We start from the raw sequence: 24,188 nt of genomic DNA, 5'->3' as shown, positions 1-24,188 counted from the left end.
CAATGCATGTCAGAGCAAAAACCAAGCCATGAGGTTGAAGGAATTGTTTGTAAAGTGCCAAGACAGGATTGTGTCGAGGCACAGATCTGGGGAAGGGTACCAACATTTCTACACTAGGAGACTAGTGTAGAACTGCGGGAAATGAACTTCCAATCTTACATTTTTCTCTCCACCGTCAAGATAGGAATGTTTAGTGTTTAGTTTTTTTATTTTAAGTATAAAGGGGTGGGGTTTCTTTTACGTATAAAGGGGTGGGGTTTATTTTAAGTATAAAGGGGTGGGGTTTCTTTTACGTATAAAGGGGTGGGGTTTATTTTAAGTATAAAGGGGTGGGGTTTCTTTTACGTATAAAGGGGTGGGGTTTATTTTAAGTATAAAGGGGTGGGTAGGAAATGTGGTGTAGGTAGTGGAATAGCTGTCTATCTTCTTATTCCTCCCAGCTCAGTCATGTGGCTGTCACACTGAGGAATCTGAGAACGGAAGAAACAGTCAAATAATTTCTGCAGTTACAATACATACTTTGACATGATTTGTGTATCCAAACACAGGTGCTAAAGAGGGTCCATTCAATCTCAACTGTCTCATGCAGTTGAATGCTATAAGAGTAGCGTCTCTGGCTATGTATGCAAGCTAATGTTAGAGAATTTAGCTTCCGTGGCCATATCGCTACCAGTATTCTCATTCTATCCTTATACCTCTGGGTTGGCTATACAAACCAGCGTGGATCTCAGGGGCCCTTAGAATAACTGTCAAGGTATACAGAAAAATCTGAATGATTAGTGTCTCTTAAAACCTCTTAAGGATCGGACCGTTTCCCCCCCATTTTTACCTAAAATGACATACCCAAATCTAACTGCCTGTAGCTCAGGACTTGAAGCAAGGATATGCATATTCTTGATACTATTTGAAAGGAAACACTTTAAAGTTTGTGGAAATGTAACACATTAGATCTGGTAAAAGATAATACAAAGAAAAAAACGTGTTTTTTGTTCCATCATCTTTGAAATGCCAGAAAAAGGCCACCATGTATTATTCCAGCTTAGGCATAATTTAGATTTTGGCCACTAGATGGCAGCAGTGTATGTGCAACGTTTTAGACTGATCCAATGAACCATTGTATTTCTGTTCAAAATGTTGTATCAAGTCTGCCCAAATGTGCCTAATTTGTTTATAAAATTAATACATTTTCAAGTTCATAACTGTGGACTCTGTAAATTGGACAGTGCAGTTAGGTTAACAAGAATTGAAGCTTTCTGCCCATATCAGATATGTCAATGTCCTGGGAGATGTTCTTGTTACATACACCCTCATGCTAATCACATTAGCTCAACCGTCCCGTGGGGGAGGGGGGCACCGATCCCGTAGAGGTTAATTCATGTGAAGTGTCTTTAGCTTTCTTTTTCAACATGTAATATTTGACTACTTCATCCTTTTCAACCTTCAGCTCCAGCCTTGTCCACGTGTTTCTTTCTCTCCTTAATTGTATCCCTCACTCCTTCCAGCTCTCTCTCTGGATGATCTCCCTCTTCCATCACGTCTTCTTGATAACCCTCACCATGAAGAAGAAGATACTTTATTGATCTTATAGTCCACAAGAATATGTCTTACGCTTTTTAAATCACTTCCTGACACACACACACACACACACACAGATTTTTTTCCAGTTGCTGGTCTACTCCAGACTAGATTTTTCCAGTTGTTCATCACTTCACGTGATGATCTCCATCTTCCACCTCTTCTTATAATCTTCCCTCCCTCACCCTCCTCCTACCTTATCTTATTCGACTATTCTTTCTCTCCACCATCTTCTTAACATTGACCTCTCACTCTTTCATCTTCTCCGTAGCACTCAGCATTAAATTACTTACTTCACACAGAGACACAGGTTGTACATATTATTTTCACCGGTTGTACATATTATTTTCACAGGTTGTACATATTATTTTCACCGGTTGTACATATTGTTTTCCCCGGTTGTACATATTGTTTTCACCGGTTGTACATATTGTTTTCCCCGGTTGTACATATTGTTTTCACAGGTTGTACATATTATTACCGGTTGTACATATTATTTTCACAGGTTGTACATATTATTTTCACCGGTTGTACATATTATTTTCACAGGTTGTACATATCATTTTCACCGGTTGTACATATTATTTTCACCGGTTGTACATATTATTTTCACAGGTTGTACATATTGTTTTCACCGGTTGTACATATTATTTTCACAGGTTGTACATATTGTTTTCACCGGTTGTACATATTATTTTCACCGGTTGTACATATCATTTTCACCGGTTGTACATATTATTTTCACCGGTTGTACATATTATTTTCACCGGTTGTACATATTATTTTCACCGGTTGTACATATTATTTTCACCGGTTGAACATATTATTTTCACCGGTTGTACATATTATTTTCACCGGTTGTACATATTATTTTCACCGGTTGTACATATTGTTTTCACCGGTTGAACATATTGTTTTCACCGGTTGAACATATTATTTTCACAGGTTGTACATATTATTTTCACCGGTTGTACATATTGTTTTCACCGGTTGAACATATTGTTTTCACAGGTTGAACATATTATTTTCACATGTTGTTCTTCCAGGGGTGGCCAATATTTTATGCGTAAGGCTGGTGTGGTTGCAAGCTCTTGTTCGACCCAATCAGCAACACGCCTGATTCATCTACTAATCTTGATTAGTAACACTGAAACTGGGTGCTATGGAGAAACCCGACTGCAGGCGCGGGTACGCGCACACAGCCCAGGGTTGGCAAAGCGCGCGCCGAGCAATTTTCGTTATGGACAGATTTTTTACGCACACTCGTGCCACGCAAGCACCTGTCTTTCTTGAGATGGTAGGCTACGGAGTGCGGATAGATAAACTACCATGCAAGTGGACTATGCATTTTTTTGTGGGAAATCTTCCTATGATGATCAGGAGTTTAGGGTGGATTTGCGTAGCCTACTGAAGAAAAATGCTCCGGCGGGCCTCTCAACTCCACAATCTTTGGATGAGAAGATGTCCAGAATCTGATAGATTTACCAGATAGATATGACAGCAAGACTACAATTCTGTGATAATAAAAAAAAAAGCGCCTTTGAGTTTTTTCTTTCGAGGCATCTAACGTTATATTGATAATGCAAGCAAGCATGCTTTTATATCTGTTCTGAGTTATTTATTAGGCTACATTGAGTGTAAAAATTCTCATGAATTTTCAAGAGTCATTCGGTTTTCCTTTTTCATCAGTGTAGGGTAACCTAATGAGACTGAAGTGCAACTGGCCTCAAGATATAGGTCTGAGTTCTGCGCAATGAACTAAACATTCAAGTTGTCCAAAACGCTCTATATTTACGTTTTTGTAAAGATATGGATGAGTCAACGTCATTGGATATCGAGGCCCTGAAGGTAAGATATGTCAAAGTAAATGCTAATTAATAGCCTGTACTTTTAATTCATACCTGTTGTCTGATCTTGAAGAATTCACTTTCAAAATAGAAATGTCCACGTTTACAAAACGTATTCATCCCATAAGTCTTGTTTTTAGCATACTCAAAGTTTTTGCAAGTCACATTTTACTGATAATATAGGCTTAGAGTACACATATTACAGCTATCTATCTATGATACGTATGCTGTTATTCTATGCACTGGCACTTATGCAACAGGCGAGTGAGAACATTCATTGGAGAGATACACTTGCATCTGCCATGTCTTTGATCTCACGGTTTAGCAGTGAACATAACAGCCTACTCCTAGTTCGCCAAGACAACCTTCGCAAAAGGTGGTCAATTTAATTGATGATATTATGATTCTTGGAAGAATATTCCTTATTGGTTTTGGTTTGTGCAACTCTTACCCAATTATGAATGATATTCCAAACTATATGGTTGTAGTTCTTCTCATGTTTAATAAAGGGGAGTGGAAACACTACCCAGCTAGCACGGTGGATCTGGGCCGATTCTGGCTGAGAGTCAGACTCGGCTGACGTCATGTGGCCCGAGTCTGGGCCGCCCTCGGCAGTATTACTTATGGCTAGGATGCAGGGATTGAGCTCGGGATGATTCCGGTGTGAGTTATCTGGCCCAAATCTATTACTTGGGGCTCTGGCCGATTCCGGTGAGAGTTATCTGGCCCAAATGTATTACTTGGGGCTCTGGTCAATTCCGGTGTGAGATATCTGGCCCAAATCTATTACTTGGGGCTCTGGCCGATTCCGGTGAGAGTTATCTGGCCCAAATGTATTACTTGGGGCTCTGGTCAATTCCGGTGTGAGATATCTGGCCCAAATCTATTACTTGGGTTCTGGTCAATTCCGGTGTGCGTTATCTGGCCCAAATGTATTACTTGGGGCTCGGGCCGATTGGGGCTACTCTCTGACAGATGATTACACAGGCTGCTTTATATAATTAACATTTCATTATTTATAAAAAATAGTGTCTTAATAACAAAATCAACACTTTTTCCCCCCAAAACAACTGCCATTTACACAACTTCCTAATGATGATAGAGAAAAACGAACCAAAAAATGTAGTCTTCCTTATTTTGTATTTTATTTAACATCTGAAATCAGAATAATAATACCTTTTACTGTGAATGAGTTCTACGGACACTTTCTTATCTAGATATAGTATATTAATCACATATCTGCACCAAAACATAATACAAATGGCATTGTGTCTTACAATGTACACACAATACCTCATAATGACAGAGCGAAAACAGGTTTTTAGAAATGTTTGCAAATGTATTAAAAATAAAAACAGAAATACCTTATTTACAAGAAGTATTCAGACCCTTTTTCTATGAGACTCGAAATTGAGCTCAGGTGCATCCTGTTTCCATTGATCATCCTAGAGTTCCTCTGTGGAGATGGGAGAACCTTCCAGAAGGACAACCATCTCTGCAACACTCCACCAATCAGGCCTTTATGGTAGAGTGGCCAGACGTAAGCCACTCCTCAGTAAAAGGCACATAACAGCCCACTTGGAGTTAGCCTTAAAGGCACCTAAAGACTCTCAGACCATGAGAAACAAGATTCTCTGGTCAGATGAAACCAAGATTGAACTCTTTGGCCAGAATGCTAAGCATCACTTCTGGAGGAAACCTGGCACCATCCCTACGGGGAAGCGTGGTGGTGGCAGCATCATGCTGTGGGGATGTTTTTCAGCGGCAGGGACTGGGAGACTTGATGAAAACCTACTCCAGAGCGATCAGGACCTCAGACTCGGTGAAGGTTCACCTTCCAATAGGACAACGACCCTAAGTACACAGCCAAGACAACGCAGGAGTGGCTTCGGGACAAGTCTCAATGTCCTTGATTGGCCCAGCCAGAGCCCAGACTTGAACCCAATCGAACATCTCTGGAGAGACCTGAAAATAGCTGTGCAGCAGCGCTCCCCATCCAACCTGACAGAGCTTGAGAAGATCTGCAGAGAAGAATGGGAGAAACTCCCCAAATACAGGTGTGTCAAGCTTGTAGCGTCATATCCAAGAAGACTCAAGGCTGTAATCGTTGCCAATGGTGCTTCAACAAAGTACTCAGTAAAGGGTCTGAATACTTAAGTAAATGTAATATTTTATTTTTTATAAATTAACAAAGAATTCTCAAATACTGTTTTTGCTTTGTCATTATGGGGTATTGTGTGTAGATTAATGAGGGAAAAAAAATATTTAATACATTTTAGAATAAGTCTGTAACCTACCAATAATTTTTTATTTGTAAATCTATTTTTTGGAACTCGGTTGGGGTCTCAACTTACTATTGACAGTAAGAATAGTAGAATAAACTAGGTGCAATTTCGAAATGTGTTTGTGCAGCAGTCACCGACAGTCAGTCATGAATGTGCAGCACAGTTTATAACATAAATGTGCAGCACAGTTTATAACATAAATGTGCAGCACAGTTTATAACATAAATGTGCACCACCATTTTTTTTTTAAATTTGTCTTTAAACTACTACTAACAATCACCCATATTAGAAAAATATTAAATTTCTAACTTCACATTTCCCTAGTATAGGCTACTTATCGTAATGAACGATATCAGCAAAATGCCTGCGATAAGTGTTTCGGTATGGTCGGTGTCTATAATTCTGGGGTTGTCATCCCAATTCTAATAATGAATCTCGAAGAAACACACAAGTCATTAATTGGTTATTAATTAATTGGTTACTGTTTTACCATGTACTTTCTAAGTAAATAACTAGCAATTTCTGTACCATAACATGAAGTGCTTCCGATCTGTTTCCTTTGCCCCAGGTCCGGGAGGACCTCTGTGGAAGCAGGCATTTGTTCCAAGCCAGCACTAGCACATCAGATGTGTGTTTTGGCATTAGATGGGAACAAAAGCTCGCACACTATCTGGTAATCCATGACCAGGAGTGAAGACCTAGGGCAACAGAGTAAATATGACAAATGATTTAAAAACATTTTACCAATCCTGTGGCTCATAGACAGCCTACCCACAGTAACTGCACAGTTACTGGAGATATATAGGCTTTTTTACGGACAATTTCCTGTCTGGAATTATAATATAAATGTGACACTTCCCCTCTGATCGTTTGCTAAATGCAAATGTGTCCTCCATGGGGCGACATCCTAAATGGAGCTCCCTGAGGGTTTGCAGGGGATTAGCATGGAAAGCCAGTGTACTGTGGATGAGAGTCTGACTGTTTACATCAGCACTTTGTAGTTTCTTTCGATTTTCACTTCCGTAAAGCCTGAGAGGGAAATTAAATTAATCCCTTAACCTCCTCAACAACATCTACGCTGGCTGTCTGTGTGCTGTTGTCGCCAAATTCCACAAAGTTCCTAATTAAAGCACCTATTATTAAAACAGGTAAAGGGAAGAAGCTGTGGGCTTTACATCATCGGTCTATCATGAAGGGTCAATTTGAATCTGAAAATAATTAAGCAAATGAAAAACAAACACTTTATCTGAGCTGTTGATCATAACACTGTTATAACAGGTGACGTGATATAAAAACTTGTACAGAACAGAGAAACCAACTTCTCACAGCCTTTTCAGGATGCACCTTTTGAACAACAAAGACCTTTCCTAGCACTAGCAGTGAACTTACTGGAGTGCCTTCATCTCTTAAAAAATTAACACGCTAGTAAAAGTGTACAGCCATCTGTAGACAGGAAATGGACAGCCGTCTGTAGACAGGAAATGGACAGCCGTCTGTAGACAGGAAATGGACAGCCGTCTGTAGACAGGAAATGGACAGCCGTCTGTAGACAGGAAATGGACAGCCGTCTGTAGACAGGAAATGGACAGCCGTCTGTAGACAGGAAATGGACAGCCGTCTGTAGACAGGACATGGACAGCCGTCTGTAGACAGGAAATGGACAGCCATCTGTAAACAGGAAATGGACAGCCGTCTGTAAACAGGAAATGGACAGCTGTCTATAGACAGGAAAAGGACAGCCGTCTGTAGACAGGAAATGGACAGCCGTCTGTAGACAGGAAATGGACAGCCGTCTGTAGACAGGAAATGGACAGCCGTCTGTAGACAGGAAATGGACAGCCATCTGTAAACAGGAAATGGACAGCCGTCTGTAAACAGGAAATGGACAGCTGTCTATAGACAGGAAAAGGACAGCCGTCTGTAGACAGGAAAAGGATAGCCGTCTATAGACAGGAAAAGGCTAGCCGTCTGTAGACAGGAAAAGGCTAGCCATCTGTAGACAGGAAAAGGCTAGCCGTCTGTAGACAGGAAAAGGACAGCCTTCTGTAGACAGGAAAAGGCTAGCCGTCTATAGACAGGAAAAGGCTAGCCGTCTGTAGACAGGAAAAGGCTAGCCGTCTGTAGACAGGAAAAGGACAGCCTTCTGTAGACAGGAAAAGGCTAGCCGTCTATAGACAGGAAAAGGCTAGCCGTCTGTAGACAGGAAAAGGGCACAGAGAACAAAATGTCACAGTTCAAAGCGGCAGTATCTCACTTTATTGTCTATTTCGACTGTGATGGAGCCAACAAAATTGGACTTCACATTACGAGAGTTTGGGACTATAAGGTTCTATCTGCATTTTTGTAAATATTGAGTTACTGACATACCCTTGTTCTGTTCAATGTTCTCTACCTATATAGTACTCTGAATAGCTCAATTCATGTTGTTAAATTCAAAAGAATACAAGATTAAAATCGCTGACGCCGTTCAAACCAACAAGGGTTTGGAACTTTAAAGCCAGTTATCTCAGAATCCTCTTCTTGCAGATAGAACTTTATAAAGCCAAACTCTGGATTAGTCAATCCACTATTGAGAACAGCTGGATTAGTCAATCCACTATTGAGAACAGCTGGATTAGTCAATCCACTATTGAGAACAGCTGGATTAGTCAATCCACTATTGAGAACAGCTGGATTAGTCAATCCACTATTGAGAACAGCTGGATTAGTCAATCCACATTGAGAACAGCTGGATTAGTCAATCCACTATTGAGAACAGCTGGATTAGTCAATCCACTATTGAGAACAGCTGGATTAGTCAATCCACTATTGAGAACAGCTGGATTAGTCAATCCACTATTGAGAACAGCTGGATTAGTCAATCCACTATGGAGAACAGCAACAACCACAGGGGTGTCAGCTCTTTGATCGCTACATCAATACTGGCCCTGATGGAGGGGAATGTCTTCATCAATAGCTTGATTTACAGACATTACATTCTTTTCAAGACCAATGCAACACAATCTTTTTTTATCCATCTGACATATTGGCTTCCAGACCATGGATCATCAACTACATTCAGCCGTGGGTTGATTTTCTTTTCTTCAGCGTATGGTCAGGGGACTGGAACATAATTACAAATCATTTGTAGACTGCAAATCGACCGCAAGAAGCCCAAAACAGATATAATATTTGACTAAAACATAATTATTTCAAACCTTGCTTACGTTTGTATACAATCACATATATCTATCTATTATACCTGGGAATACTTGGGAACAGATGTATAACATTTTAATCACTTGGAGCTGATTTCCTGGCATCCATATTGTTTCATTCAATTGAATAACTGTTGCCTTTTGCTGAAAGAACTTGGGCAGTCATAGATTTAGGACCAGTCCAAGTTAACATTTTGGGGTATTGCTGTTTTACATCTAACTACTGCTGTTATTGTGTCTATCCACTTTCCCATTGCTGCCTTCGTGGTTGGTTACATGCAGGACAGAAGAAAGTAGTGGGAGAGACTCAAGTCATTAGTCCTTCTCCAATGTTTTCTTACCTCTGGCGGAGGAGGCTAGTGGGACGCCCACGGCATCACGGAGAGAGAGAAAGAGCATGCAGGAGGCGAAGTGGGACGCCCGTGGCATCACAGAGAGAGAGCATCCAGGAGGCATAGTGGGACGCCCACGGCATCACGGAGAGAGAGCATCCAGGAGGCGTAGTGGGACGCCCGTGGCATCACAGAGAGAGAGAGAGAGCATCCAGGAGGCGTAGTGGGACGCCCGTGGCATCACGGAGAGAGAGAGCATCCAGGAGGCTAGTGGGACGCCCGTGTTATCACAGAGAGAGAGAGAGAGCATCCAGGAGGCGTAGTGGGACGCCCGTGGCATCACGGAGAGAGAGCATCCAGGAGGCGTAGTGGGACGCCCGTGGCATCACGGCGAGAGAGACCATGCAGGAGGCGTAGTGGGACGCCCACGGCATCACGGAGAGAGAGACCATGCAGGAGGCTAGTGGGACGCCCGTGGCATCACGGAGAGAGAGACCATGCAGGAGGCTAGTGGGACGCCCGTGGCATCACAGAGAGAGAGAGAGAGCATCCAGGAGGCGTAGTGGGACGCCCGTGGCATCACAGAGAGAGAGAGAGAGCATCCAGGAGGCGTAGTGGGACGCCCGCGGCATCACGGAGAGAGAGAGCATCCAGGAGGCGTAGTGGGACGCCCGTGGCATCACGGAGAGAGAGACCATGCAGGAGGCTAGTGGGACGCCCGTGGCATTACTGAGAGAGAGAGAGAGCATCCAGGAGGCGTAGTGGGACGCCCGTGGCATCAATGGAGAGAGAGTCTATGCAGGAGGCTAGTGGGACGCCCGTGGCATCACAGAGAGAAAGAGAGAGCATCCAGGAGGCGTAGCGGGACGCCCGGGGCATCACAGAGAGAGAGAGAGAGCATCCAGGAGGCGTAGTGGGACGCCCGTGGCATCACGGAGAGAGAGAGCATCCAGGAGGCGTAGTGGGACGCCCGTGGCATCACAGAGAGAGAGAGAGCATGCAGGAGGTGTAGTGGGACGCCCGTGGCATCACAGAGAGAGAGAGAGAGCATTCAGGAGGGATAGTGGGACACCCACGGCATCACGGAGAGAGAGAGAGAGACCATGCAGGAGGTGTAGTGGGACGCCCGTGGCATCACAGAGAGAGAGAGAGCATGCAGGAGGCGAAGTGGGACGCCCACGGCATCACAGAGAGAGAGAGCATGCAGGAGGTGTAGTGGGACGCCCACGGCATCACGGAGAGAGAGAGCATGCAGGAGGCGAAGTGGGACGCCCACGGCATCACGGAGAGAGAGAGCATGCAGGAGGCGAAGTGGGACGCCCACGGCATCACGGAGAGAGAGAGCATCCAGGAGGCGATTCTGCTGATTAATATCAGTAGGCATTAATAGCATCTAATTTTCTTTCATTGAATGTTTCTCAGCTGCGTTTTGCTGCCTTCGCAGTGCGTCGTTGTTTGATTCAAAACAGTGTGTACCCTATCACTCTCACCGCTAATTGGTGGAGATGAGCTGTGCCGATGGAGGTAGAATGACTGCTGTGTAATCGCTAGCTTGGTTCGCTTGGCTGCAATGTATGTTCTCAATGCTGGGAGGTCACCACAGTCCCCGTCCTGAAGTAAAACCAGCACAAAGTTATCTTGGTAAACGTTGACTGAAGGGATTGATAGGGAAGTAAAGCAAGAGAAAGTTACTCATCATATTTCAATGTTAATCATTTTCTACCTTGACTTCAAATACCCTCACCTACAGTGTGCCATTGCTGTAGAAAAACACTGCAAAATGCTGTCCTGACTTCATACAGGGAACGATGCTGTCCTGACTTCATACAGGGAACGATGCTGTCCTGACTTCATACAGGGAACGATGCTGTCCTGACTTCATACAGGGAACGATGCTGTCCTGACTTCATACAGGGAACGATGCTGTCCTGACTTCATACAGGGAACGATGCTGTCCTGACTTCATACAGGGAACGATGCTGTCCTGACTTCATACAGGGAACGATGCTGTCCTGACTTCATACTGGGAACGATGCTGTCCTGACTTCATACAGGGAACGATGCTGTCCTGACTTCATACTGGGAACGATGCTGTCCTGACTTCATACAGGGAACGATGCTGTCCTGACTTCATACTGGGAACGATGCTGTCCTGACTTCATACAGTGAACGATGCTGTCCTGACTTCATACAGGGAACGATGCTGTCCTGACTTCATACAGTGAACGATGCTGTCCTGACTTCATACTGGGAACGATGCTGTCCTGACTTCATACAGTGAACGATGCTGTCCTGACTTCATACAGGGAACGATGCTGTCCTGACTTCATACAGTGAACGATGCTGTCCTGACTTCATACTGGGAACGATGCTGTCCTGACTTCATACAGGGAACGATGCTGTCCTGACTTCATACAGGGAACGATGCTGTCCTGACTTCATACTGGGAACGATGCTGTCCTGACTTCATACAGGGAACGATGCTGTCCTGACTTCATACTGGGAACGATGCTGTCCTGACTTCATACAGTGAACGATGCTGTCCTGACTTCATACAGTGAACGATGCTGTCCTGACTTCATACTGGGAACGATGCTGTCCTGACTTCATACAGGGAACGATGCTGTCCTGACTTCATACAGGGAACGATGCTGTCCTGACTTCATACAGTGAACGATGCTGTCCTGACTTCATACAGGGAACGATGCTGTCCTGACTTCATACTGGGAACGATGCTGTCCTGACTTCATACTGGGAACGATGCTGTCCTGATTTCATACAGGGAACGATGCTGTCCTGACTTCATACTGGGAACGATGCTGTCCTGACTTCATACTGGGAACGATGCTGTCCTGACTTCATACAGTGAACGATGCTGTCCTGACTTCATACAGTGAACGATGCTGTCCTGACTTCATACTGGGAACGATGCTGTCCTGACTTCATACTGGGAACGATGCTGTCCTGACTTCATACTGGGAACGATGCTGTCCTGACTTCATACAGGGAACGATGCTGTCCTGACTTCATACTGGGAACGATGCTGTCCTGACTTCATACAGGGAACGATGCTGTCCTGACTTCATACTGGGAACGATGCTGTCCTGACTTCATACTGGGAACGATGCTGTCCTGACTTCATACTGGGAACGATGCTGTCCTGACTTCATACAGGGAACGATGCTGTCCTGACTTCATACAGGGAACGATGCTGTCCTGACTTCATACTGGGAACGATGCTGTCCTGACTTCATACAGGGAACGATGCTGTCCTGACTTCATACTGGGAACGATGCTGTCCTGACTTCATACAGTGAACGATGCTGTCCTGATTTCATACTGGGAACGATGCTGTCCTGATTTCATACTGGGAACGATGCTGTCCTGACTTCATACTGGGAACGATGCTGTCCTGACTTCATACTGGGAACGATGCTGTCCTGATTTCATACAGGGAACAATGCTGTCCTGACTTCATACAGGGAACGATGCTGTCCTGACTTCATACTGGGAACGATGCTGTCCTGACTTCATACTGGGAACGATGCTGTCCTGACTTCATACAGGGAACGATGCTGTCCTGACTTCATACTGGGAACGATGCTGTCCTGACTTCATACAGTGAACGATGCTGTCCTGACTTCATACTGGGAACGATGCTGTCCTGACTTCATACTGGGAACGATGCTGTCCTGACTTCATACTGGGAACGATGCTGTCCTGACTTCATACTGGGAACGATGCTGTCCTGATTTCATACAGGGAACAATGCTGTCCTGACTTCATACAGGGAACGATGCTGTCCTGACTTCATACTGGGAACGATGCTGTCCTGACTTCATACTGGGAACGATGCTGTCCTGACTTCATACAGGGAACGATGCTGTCCTGACTTCATACTGGGAACGATGCTGTCCTGACTTCATACAGGGAACGATGCTGTCCTGACTTCATACTGGGAACGATGCTGTCCTGACTTCATACTGGGAACGATGCTGTCCTGACTTCATACAGTGAACGATGCTGTCCTGACTTCATACAGGGAACGATGCTGTCCTGACTTCATACAGGGAACGATGCTGTCCTGACTTCATACTGGGAACGATGCTGTCCTGACTTCATACTGGGAACGATGCTGTCCTGACTTCATACTGGGAACGATGCTGTCCTGACTTCATACTGGGAACGATGCTGTCCTGACTTCATACTGGGAACGATGCTGTCCTGACTTCATACAGTGAACGATGCTGTCCTGATTTCATACAGGGAACGATGCTGTCCTGACTTCATACAGGGAACGATGCTGTCCTGACTTCATACTGGGAACGATGCTGTCCTGACTTCATACAGGGAACGATGCTGTCCTGACTTCATACTGGGAACGATGCTGTCCTGACTTCATACTGGGAACGATGCTGTCCTGACTTCATACTGGGAACGATGCTGTCCTGACTTCATACAGGGAACGATGCTGTCCTGACTTCATACAGGGAACGATGCTGTCCTGACTTCATACTGTGAACGATGCTGTCCTGATTTCATACAGGGAACAATGCTGTCCTGACTTCATACAGGGAACGATGCTGTCCTGACTTCATACAGGGAACGATGCTGTCCTGATTTCATACAGGGAACGATGCTGTCCTGACTTCATACAGGGAACGATGCTGTCCTGACTTCATACAGGGAACGATGCTGTCCTGACTTCATACAGGGAACGATGCTGTCCTGACTTCATCCTCACAGTTCCGTAAAGGGTTGTCTCGAAAGAAACCACTTGTGCCAGTAGTAGATAATAGGTGCTATTGGCTCATACTCCATGGGTCATGTTCTACATGTCTACAGATTGACAAAGCACCACCACTGCCTGCTATGCTCTATTCCATTTGCTCTGTGAATGCCTGAGCTTTAGCATGCATGACGGGCTAGGGTACAGTATGCATTCAACTCTGCAAAGAAATTGTAGCATCTAGCTACCAGCGTTTTGGGAACAGTGGGTTGCCATAGAAATTAGAGGGGCAGAAGAGTCATTTCCCCTAGCAACAGAGGATTCAAAATAGACTATGGAGTTGTCCTGCTGTGACACGTCGGATTAAAGAGAGAACTGTAAACTGTTTCCGTACCCCTGAGGGCCTTTAAATTCCACTACTGTTAAAGGATTTTATTCTGCTAGTATCTAAGTATTTTGAACCAGCCAAAGATATTCCCCTAAAAAACAGAATGTGCGGGTTTTGTCCTCTACGTAATGCGTACACTGTTTATGATAATGAACAAGAAAGACTGAATTTAATTTTTGTTTTATACATTTATTTTGATGGATAAATGATTTGAGAGCAAAATACTATACATTACAGCTGCGTATATATCTAATCATTATTTAGTGTGACTCAAAAGGCCTGTCCCTCTAGTTCTCGGGTGCACTCACACTCATCTCTCGTAGTTATCTTCCGTGAAGTGTATCAGCGGCATAATTAGACTCACTGACCTTTCTAGTCCAATGATATGGTTAATTTGTATTCACTGCAAAGTCCCAACTTACATTGGTGAGACATATGCCCCCCCCCCCCCCCCCCCCCACTGCTCGACAGACAACATGACCCAAACTGTCATTATGAGGAGGAACCAGCTAAGGTTAAAAGACTGGATTCATCTAGACCAGCGGTTCCCAAACTAGGGGTCGCTACCCAATGTGGGGTCGCCTGATATGAAAATGGGGTTGCGGGAGTTTTTCCAAAATCCTGATGAAAGCTGCCATCAAGGCAAAGGGTGGCTATTTGAAGAATATCAAATATAAAATATATTACGATTTGTTTAACATTTTTTTGGTTACTTCCATATGTGTTGTTTTATAGTTTTGGTGTCTTCACTATTATTATACAATGTAGAAAATAATAAAAATAAAGAAAAACCCTTAAATGAGTAGGTGTTCTAAAACTTTTGACTGGTATTGTGTAACGTCCTGACCAGAGTTCTTATGTGTTTTGCTTGTTTAGTGTTGGTCAGGACGTGAGCTGGGTGGGAATTCTATGTTGTGTGTCTAGTTCGTCTGTTTCTATGTTCAGCCTGATATGGTTCTCAATCAGAGACAGCTGTCAATCGTTGTCCCTGATTGAGAATCATATATAGGTGGCTTGTTTTGTGTTGGGGATGGTGGGTGGTTGTTTCCTGTCTTTGTGTTTTGTCTGCACCAGCAAGGACTGTGACGGTTAGTGTGTTCTGTCAGTTTGTATCGTGTTTTTGTTTTGTCCTATTAAATTCATTATGTCTACTTACCACGCTGCACATTGGTCCTCTGATCCTTCTCGCCTCTCCTCGTCTGAGGAGGAGGACGAAGTAGACTGCCGTTACAGAACCACCCACCAAACCCGGATCAAGCAGCGTGAGAACGGGCAGCAGCGACAGCAGCAGCGGTACCAGGAGGAATGGTCATGGGAGCAAATATTGAACGGAGAAGGACCCTGGGCTAAGGTTGGAGAATATCGCCGCTCTCGGGAAGAGATGGAGGCAGCTAAAGCCAAGGAGCGGTGGTATGAGGAGGCAGCACGGAAGCGTGGCTGGAAGCCCGTGAAGAAACCCCAAAAATTTATTGGGGGGCTAAAGGGTAGTGTGGCGAAGGTAGGTAGGAAACCTGCGCCCACTTCCCATGCTTACCGTGGAGAGCGGGAGTACGGGCAGACACCGTGTTATGCGGAAGAGCGCACGGTGTCTCCTGTACGGGTGCATAGCCCGGTGCGGGTTATTCCACCTCCCCGCACTGGGCAGGCTAGAGTGAGCATTGAGCCAAGTGCCATGAAGCCGGCTCTACATATCTGGCCTCCAGTACGTCTCCTCGGGCCGGTGTACATGGCACCAGCCTTACGCATGGTGTCCCCGGTTCGCCAACACAGCCCAGTGCGGGTTATTCCACCTCCCCGCACTGGACGGGCTACGGGGAGCATGCAACCAGGTAAGGTTGGGCAGGCTCAGTGCTCAAGGGAGCCAGTACGCCTGCACGGTCCGGTATATCCGGCGCTACCTTCCCGCTCCAGCCCAGTACCACCAGTGCCTACACCACGCACCAGGCTTCCAGTGCGTCTCCAGAGCCCTGTTCCTCCTCCACGCACTCTCCCTGTGGTGCGTGTCTCCAGCCCAGTACCTCCAGTTCCGGCACCACGCACCAAGTCTCCTGTGCGTCTCCAGAGCCCTGTACGCACTGTGCCTTCTCCCCGCACTCGCCCTGAGGTGCGTGCCCTCAGCCCGGTACCACCAGTGCCGGTACCACGCACCAGGCCTATAGTGCGCATCGAGAGTCCAGTGTGCCCTGTTCCTGCTCCCCGCACTAGCCTTGAGGTGCGTGTCTCCAGTCCGGTACCATCAGTTCCGGCACTACGCACCAGGCCTACTGTGCGCCTCAGCAGGTCAGAGTCGGCCGTCTGCCCAACGCCGCCTGCACTGCTCGTCTGTCCAGCGCCGTCTGAGCTGTCTGCCTGCCCAGCGCCGTCTGAACTGCCTGTACTGCTCGTCTGCTCAACGCCGCCTGCACTGCTCGTCTGTCCAGCGCCGTCTGAGCTGCCTGCCTGCCCAGCGCCGTCTGAACTGCCTGCACTGCTCGTCTGCTCAACGCCGCCTGCACTGCTCGTCTGCCCAGCGCCGTCTGAGCTGCCTGCACTGCCTGCCTGCCCAGCGCCGTCTGAACTGCCTGCACTGCTCGTCTGCTCAACGCCGCCTGCACTGCTCGTCTGTCCAGCGCCGTCTGAGCTGCCTGCCTGCCCAGCGCCGTCTGAACTGCCTGCGCTGCTCGTCTGCTCAACGCCGCCTGCACTGCTCGTCTGCCCAGCGCCGTCTGAGCCATCCGTCTGCCCAGCGCCATCTGAGCCATCTGTCTGCCTAGCGCCATCTGAGCCATCTGTCTGCCCAGCGCCATCTGAGTCATCCGTCTGCCACGAGCCATTAGAGCCGCCCGTCTGTCCCGAGCCATTAGAGCCGTCCGTCAGTCAGGAGCCGCTAGAGCCGTCCGTCAGTCAGGAGCTGCCAGAGACGCCAGCCAGTCAGGAGCTGCCAGAGACGCCAGCCAGTCAGGAGCTGCCAGAGACGCCAGCCAGTCAGGAGCTGCCAGAGACGCCAGCCAGTCAGGAGCTGCCAGAGCCACCAGCCAGTCAGGAGCTGCCAGAACCGCCAGACAGTCAGGAGCTGCCAGAGCCGCCAGCCAGTCAGGAGCTGCCAGAGCTGCCCTACAGTCATGAGCTGCCCTATAGTCATGAGCTGCCCTATAGTCATGAGCTGCCCTATAGTCATGAGCTGCCCTATAGTCATGAGCTGCCCTCCAGTCATGAGCTGCCCTCCAGTCATGAGCTGCCCTCCAGTCATGAGCTGCCCTACAGTCATGAGCTGCCCTACAGTCATGAGCTGCCACCCAGTCATGAGCTGCCACCCAGTCATGAGCTGCCACCCAGTCATGAGCTGCCACCCAGTCCGGAGCTGCCACCCAGTCCGGAGCTGCCACCCAGTCCGGAGCTGCCACTCAGTCCGGAGCTGCCACTCAGTCCGGAGCTGCCACTCAGTCCGGAGCTGCCATTCGTCCTGAGCTGCCTCTCTGTCCGGAGTTGCCCCTCTGTCCTGAGCTACCTCTCTGTCCTGAGCTACCTCTCTGTCCTGAGCTACCTCTCTGTCCTGAGCTACCTCTCTGTCCTGAGCTACCTCTCTGTCCTGAGCTACCTCCTAAATCATGTGGGGGCCTTGGGGAGGATTCTTAGGCCAAGGTCGTGGGCGAGGGTCGCCACTCAAAGGACGCTAAGGAGGGGGACAAAGACAGTGGTGGAGTGGTGTCCTCGTCCACCGCCGGAGCCGCCACCGCGGACAGATGCCCACCCAGACCCTCCCCTTGAGTTTTAGGGGTGCGTTCGGAGTCCGCACCTCGGGGGGGGGGGGGGGGGGGGGGGGTACTGTAACGTCCTGACCAGAGTTCTTATGTGTTTTGCTTGTTTAGTGTTGGTCAGGACGTGAGCTGGGTGGGAATTCTATGTTGTGTGTCTAGTTCGTCTGTTTCTATGTTCAGCCTGATATGGTTCTCAATCAGAGACAGCTGTCAATCGTTGTCCCTGATTGAGAATCATATATAGGTGGCTTGTTTTGTGTTGGGGATGGTGGGTGGTTGTTTCCTGTCTTTGTGTTTTGTCTGCACCAGCAAGGACTGTGACGGTTAGTGTGTTTTGTCAGTTTGTATCGTGTTTTTGTTTTGTCCTATTAAATTCATTATGTCTACTTACCACGCTGCACATTGGTCCTCTGATCCTTCTCGCCTCTCCTCGTCTGAGGAGGAGGACGAAGTAGACTGCCGTTACATATTGTGTGTATATATATATATAGATACACTACCGTTCAAAAGTTTGGGGTCACTTAGAAATGTCCTTGTTTTTGAAAGAAAATTATTATTTTTGTCCTTTAAAATAACATAAAATTGATCAGAAATACAGTGTAGACGTTGTTAATGTTGTAAATGACTATTGTAGCTGGAAACGGCAGATTTTTTATGGAATATCTACATAGGTGTACAGAGGCCCATTATCAGCAACCATCACTCCTGTGTTCCAATGGCACGTTGTGTTAGCTAATCCAAGTTTATCATTTTAAAAGACTAATTGATCATTAGAAAACCCTTTTGCAATCATGTCAGCACAGCTGAAAACTGTTGTGCTGATTAAAGAAGCAATACAACTGGCCTTCTTTAGACTAGTTGAGTATCTGGAGCATCAGCATTTGTGGGTTTGATTACAGGCTCAAAATGGCCAGAAACAAAGACCTTTCTTCTGAAACTCGTCAGTCTATTCTTGTTTTGAGAAATGAAGGCTATTTCATGCGAGAACTTTTCAAGAAACTGAATATCTCGTACAACGCTGTGTACTACTCCCTTCATAGAACAGAGCAAACTGCCTCTAACCAGAATAGAAAGAGGAGTGGGAGACCCCGGTGCACAACTGAGCAAGAGGACAAGTACATTAGAGTGTCTAGTTTGAGAAACAGACGCCTCACAAGTCCTCAACTGGCAGCTTCATTAAATAGTTACGCAATACACCAGTCTCAATGTCAACAGTGAAGAGGCCATTATGCAACGCCATCCATTATGCAACGCCATGCCATACCCAGTGGACGGCGCTTAATTGAAGCCAATTTCCTCCTACAACAGGACAATGACTCAAAGCACAGCTCAAAACTATGCAAGAACTATTTAGGGAAGAAGCAGTCAACTGGTATTCTGTCTATAATGGAGTGGCCAGCACAGTCACCAGATCTCAACCCTATTGAGCTGTTGTGGGAGCAGCTTAACCGAATGGTAAGTAAGAAGTGCCCATCGAACAAATCCAACTTGTGGGAGGTGCTTCAGGAATCATGGGGTGAAATCTCTTCAGATTACCTCAACAAATTGACAACTAGAATGCCAAAGGTCTGCAGGGCTGTAATTGCTGCAAATGGAGGAGGGTTCTTTGACGAAAGCAAAGTTTGAAGGACACAATTATTATTTCAATTAAAAATCATTATTTATAACCTTGTCAACATCTTGACTATATTTCCGATTCATTTTGCAACTCATTTCATGTATGTTTTCATAGAAAACAAGGACATTTCTAAGTGACCCCCAAACTTTTGAACAGTAATATAAATGTATTAAAAACCCTGTATGTATGTCATTCAAAAATAAAACGTTTAGCATGGCTTCTAATGCTCAGATGCCCCTCTCTCTCTCTGGTTGTGTTCCAGATGACTGAGGAACAGTACGTTCTGGAGGCCCAGTCGGGCCATCTTCAGCAGCCCAGGTGTGACACCGTCTACCCCGTGGGACTCTATGGGTGGAGGAAGAGATTCCTCTACTTTTTCCTCTCGCTGTTGCTGGTCATAATGATAGTCAACCTGGCCTTAACTGTGTGGATAGTAAAGGTCATGAATTTCACTGTGGTGGGTAGCCTACCGTATAATGTTTTACAGTAGCCTACTGTATGTTTTACAATGACTATTGTATATTGTTTTACAGTAGCCTACGGTATATTGTTTACAGTAGCCATTTATATAATGTTTTACAGTAGCCTATTGTATAATGTTTAATAGTAGCCTACTATATAATGTTTTACAGTAGCCTATTGTATAATGTTTAATAGTAGCCTACTATATAATGTTTTACAGTAGCCTATTGTATAATGTTTAATAGTAGCCTACTATATAATGTTTTACAGTAGCCTATTGTATAATGTTTAATAGTAGCCTACTATATAATGTTTTACAGTAGCCTATTGTATAATGTTTAATAGTAGCCTACTATATAATGTTTTACAGTAGCCTATTGTATAATGTTTAATAGTAGCCTACTATATAATGTTTTACAGTAGCCTATTGTATAATGTTTAATAGTAGCCTACTATATAATGTTTTACAGTAGCCTATTGTATAATGTTTAATAGTAGCCTACTATATAATGTTTTACAGTAGCCTATTGTATAATGTTTAATAGTAGTATATTGTGAACCAGTTTGCACAGGTCTGCTCATACTCTATTATACTAATGGGGGATTTGTCCACTAAAATACATTTGGATGGTGCTACATGGATGAGGTGAATGAATGTAAATTAAAGAGACAGATGGATAGATTTGATTTAATTATTGATTTAACATAACGCTTGACATAGCAAGTGCATGTTCTGTGTTAAGATATACTTGATTCATAAGTACATTAGAAGTTTTGCATGATAACACACATACATACGTATATAATTAAGATTAAAACAATTGCTTCAATTGGATCTGGTGAAAAGAATATCGCTGCAAAGAATATCGCTGCCAAGCGACAAAACGGAAAAAAATTCCTAATCACCTTCAGGGATAGCTGTGTAGTGCAGAATGTTGAAAGCGATTCATGGCTAATGTATGCAATCTACCATTTTGTCAACAAACCCCTGAAGACAGCATCATACTGTGACGTCGGGACCGTCTTTATCACTTCTCCACTCCTTGGCTCCCAATCAATTTATGTAATTTACTCAAGTGTTTCCTTTATTTCGGCAGTTACCGACAGTGCCCCTTGACTTTTTCCACATTTTGTGAAGTTACAGACTTATTCTAAAATGTATTGAATTATTTTTTCCCCCATCAATCTACACACAATACCCCATAATGACATAGCAGAAACAGGTTTTTGACATTTTTGATAATTTATTTAAAAAATTAATAAATGAAATATCACATTTACATTAGTATTTAGACCCTTTAGTCAGTGCTTTGTTGAAGTACTTTTGGCAGCGATTACAGCATTGTGTCTTCTTGGGTATGGCGGTACAAGCTTGACACACCTGTATTTGTGGAGTTTCTCCCATTCTTCTCTGTAGATCCTCTCAAACTCTGTCAGGTTGGATGGGGAGCGTTGCTGCACAGCTATTTTCAGGCCTCTCCAGTGGTGTTCGAACGGGTTCAAGTCCGGGCTTTGGCTGGGCCACTCAAGGATATTCAGAGACTTGTCCCGAAGCCACTCCTGCATTGTCTTGGCTGTGTGCTTAGGGTTGTTGGAAGGTGAACCTTCGCCCCAGTCTGAGGTCCTGATCGCTCTGGAGTAGGTTTTCATCAAGGATCTCTCTGTACTTTGCTCCGTTCATCTTTCCCTCGATCCTGACTAGTCTCCCAGTCCCTGGCGCTGAAAAACATCCCCACAGCATGATGCTGCCACCACCACGCTTCCCTGTAGGGATGGTGCCAAGTTTCCTCCAAATGTGACGCTTGGCATTCAGGCCTAAGAATTCAATCTGGGTTTCATCAGACCAGAGAATCTTGTTTCTCATGGTCTGACAGTCTTTAGGAGCCATTTGGCCATTTGGCAAACTCCAAGCATGCTGTCATGTGCCTTTTACTGAGTAGTGGCTTCCGTCTGTGTTGCAGAGATAGTTGTCCTTCTGGAAGGTTTTCCCATCTCCACAGAGGAACTCCAGAGCTCTGTCAGAGTGACCATCAGATTCTTGGTCACCTCCCTGACCAAGGCCCTCCCCTTGATTGCTCAGTTTGGCCGGGAAGCCAGCTCTAGGAAGAGTCTTGGTGGTTCCAAACTTCTTCCATTTAAGAATGATGGAGGCCACTGTGTTCTTGGAGACCTTCAATCCTGCAGGCATTTTTTGGTACCTTTCCCCAGATCTGTGCTTTGACACAATCCTGTCTCGGAGCTCTACGGACAATTCCTTTGACCTCATGGCTTGGTTTTTGCTCTGACATGCACTGTCAGCTGTGAGACCTTATATAGACAGGTGTGTGCCTTTCCAAATCATCTCCAATCAATTTAGTTGTCGAAACATCTCAAGGATGATCAATGGAAACAGGATGCACTTGAGCTCAATTGCGAGTCTCATAGCAAAGTGTCTGAATACTTATATAAATAAGGGATTTCTGTTTTTTGGTTTTAAAACATTTTCCCAAAATTCTAAAAACATATTTTCGCTTGGTCATTATTGGGTATTGTGTGTAGATTGATGAAGGGAAACAAATATTTAATACATTTTAGAATAAGGCTGTAAAGTAACAAATTGTGTAAAAAGTCAAGGGGTTTAAATACTTTTCCGAAAGCACTGTATGTCTGTAGATGTTATCTGTGCTGTGGGTGTCTTGACTACTCTCTGTCTCAAGACGTCAACATCTCTGCCAACCTAGAACCCCATAAGCTGTATGGAAGATGTAATGCTGTGTAGATTCATACTTGTACATATATGATACATAAGGAGAGGTGTGGTATCCTGACAAGCCTTCTGGTGATGCTTATTTTGAATGACAAGTCCATCCCCCAATAGCTGTCTGTGTACATGATTCATTGGTCTGGACATTACGGGGCATCAGTGCATGACTTAGTGAAAGTGAGACGTGTCGAAGTTAGGATTCTCCCCTTTAGACATCAAGACATGTAATCTTAATATCCACACAAAATGCCACATTTATAAGCGAATCGTAACTACTTATTAAGCATTATTAACATTAAATCAAGTGACACTATTTAATCAACATTATATTACAAACCTGTCCATAAACATATCAGCGGGTACACAGAGAATGTTTATTTTTCAATGACTCAGTTTAGTGCGTTGCCAACACCACTTCCTTATTGGTTAACAAGCTTCATAAGCTCTTACGCTGTTGTTCATAACCAAGGCATAATGCTCAACTGTCTGTAGCTGATCTTACCGTATAACGCATCATGTAGCCTAAACTAATGTATTCTTAAGGACACCTACAGTTACGCGTAACCGTTCAATCTACGAAAGGCTCGTCTGCCACGTTAGCGACTGTTTGGCGCTGTTGAGGGAGGGCTGAGGGCCTCTGCTACACCCTGTCACTCAGCGGGATCCCCTACCTCTACCCTGTCACTCAGTGTGCTGCTGTCACCTCAGCGTAATCCCCTACATCTACCCTGTCACTCAGTGTCACCAGTGTAGCCTGTAATAGGCATACACAACATCTATCAGCTCAGCCTGGTGTTGTACTGTGTCCAGGTCAGGCTATGTCAGTGACATGCAGCTCAGCCTGGTGTTGTACTGTGTCCAGGTCAGGCTATGTCAGTGACATATATTCAGCAGCTCAGCCTGGTGTTTTACTGTGTCCAGGTCAGGCTATGTCAGTGACATGCAGCTCAGCCTGGTGTTTTACTGTGTCCAGGTCAGGCTATGTCAGTGACATGCAGCTCAGCCTGGTGTTGTACTGTGTCCAGGTCAGGCTATGTCAGTGACATGCAGCTCAGCCTGGTGTTGTACTGTGTCCAGGTCAGGCTATGTCAGTGACATGCAGCTCAGCCTGGTGTTGTACTGTGTCCAGGTCAGGCTATGTCAGTGACATGCAGCTCAGCCTGGTGTTGTACTGTGTCCAGGTCAGGCTATGTCAGTGACATGCAGCTCAGCCTGGTGTTGTACTGTGTCCAGGTCAGGCTATGTCAGTGACATACATCCAGCAGCTCAGCCTGG

The 24,188-nt window shown here is 45.4% G+C and overlaps 1 protein-coding gene across 1 annotated transcript in view; it reads left to right on the top strand.

Moving 5' to 3' along the window:
- The first annotated feature begins 19,970 nt into the window (after positions 1-19,970).
- The window catches only part of LOC120049192 (zeta-sarcoglycan-like), a 30,200-nt gene continuing 25,982 nt past the window's right edge, over positions 19,971-24,188 (top strand). Inside the window, exon 1 of the mRNA XM_038995422.1 lies at positions 19,971-20,165. Within this exon, the coding sequence (XP_038851350.1) occupies positions 19,971-20,165 (195 nt within the window). The remainder of the gene's footprint in view (positions 20,166-24,188) is intronic.

The sequence above is a fragment of the Salvelinus namaycush genome, chromosome 6 (genome assembly GCF_016432855.1).
Source record: "Salvelinus namaycush isolate Seneca chromosome 6, SaNama_1.0, whole genome shotgun sequence".
Taxonomy (NCBI): domain Eukaryota; kingdom Metazoa; phylum Chordata; class Actinopteri; order Salmoniformes; family Salmonidae; genus Salvelinus; species Salvelinus namaycush.
Note: the sequence above shows the minus strand (reverse complement) of the source record. Positions and strands in the feature narration are given on the sequence as shown.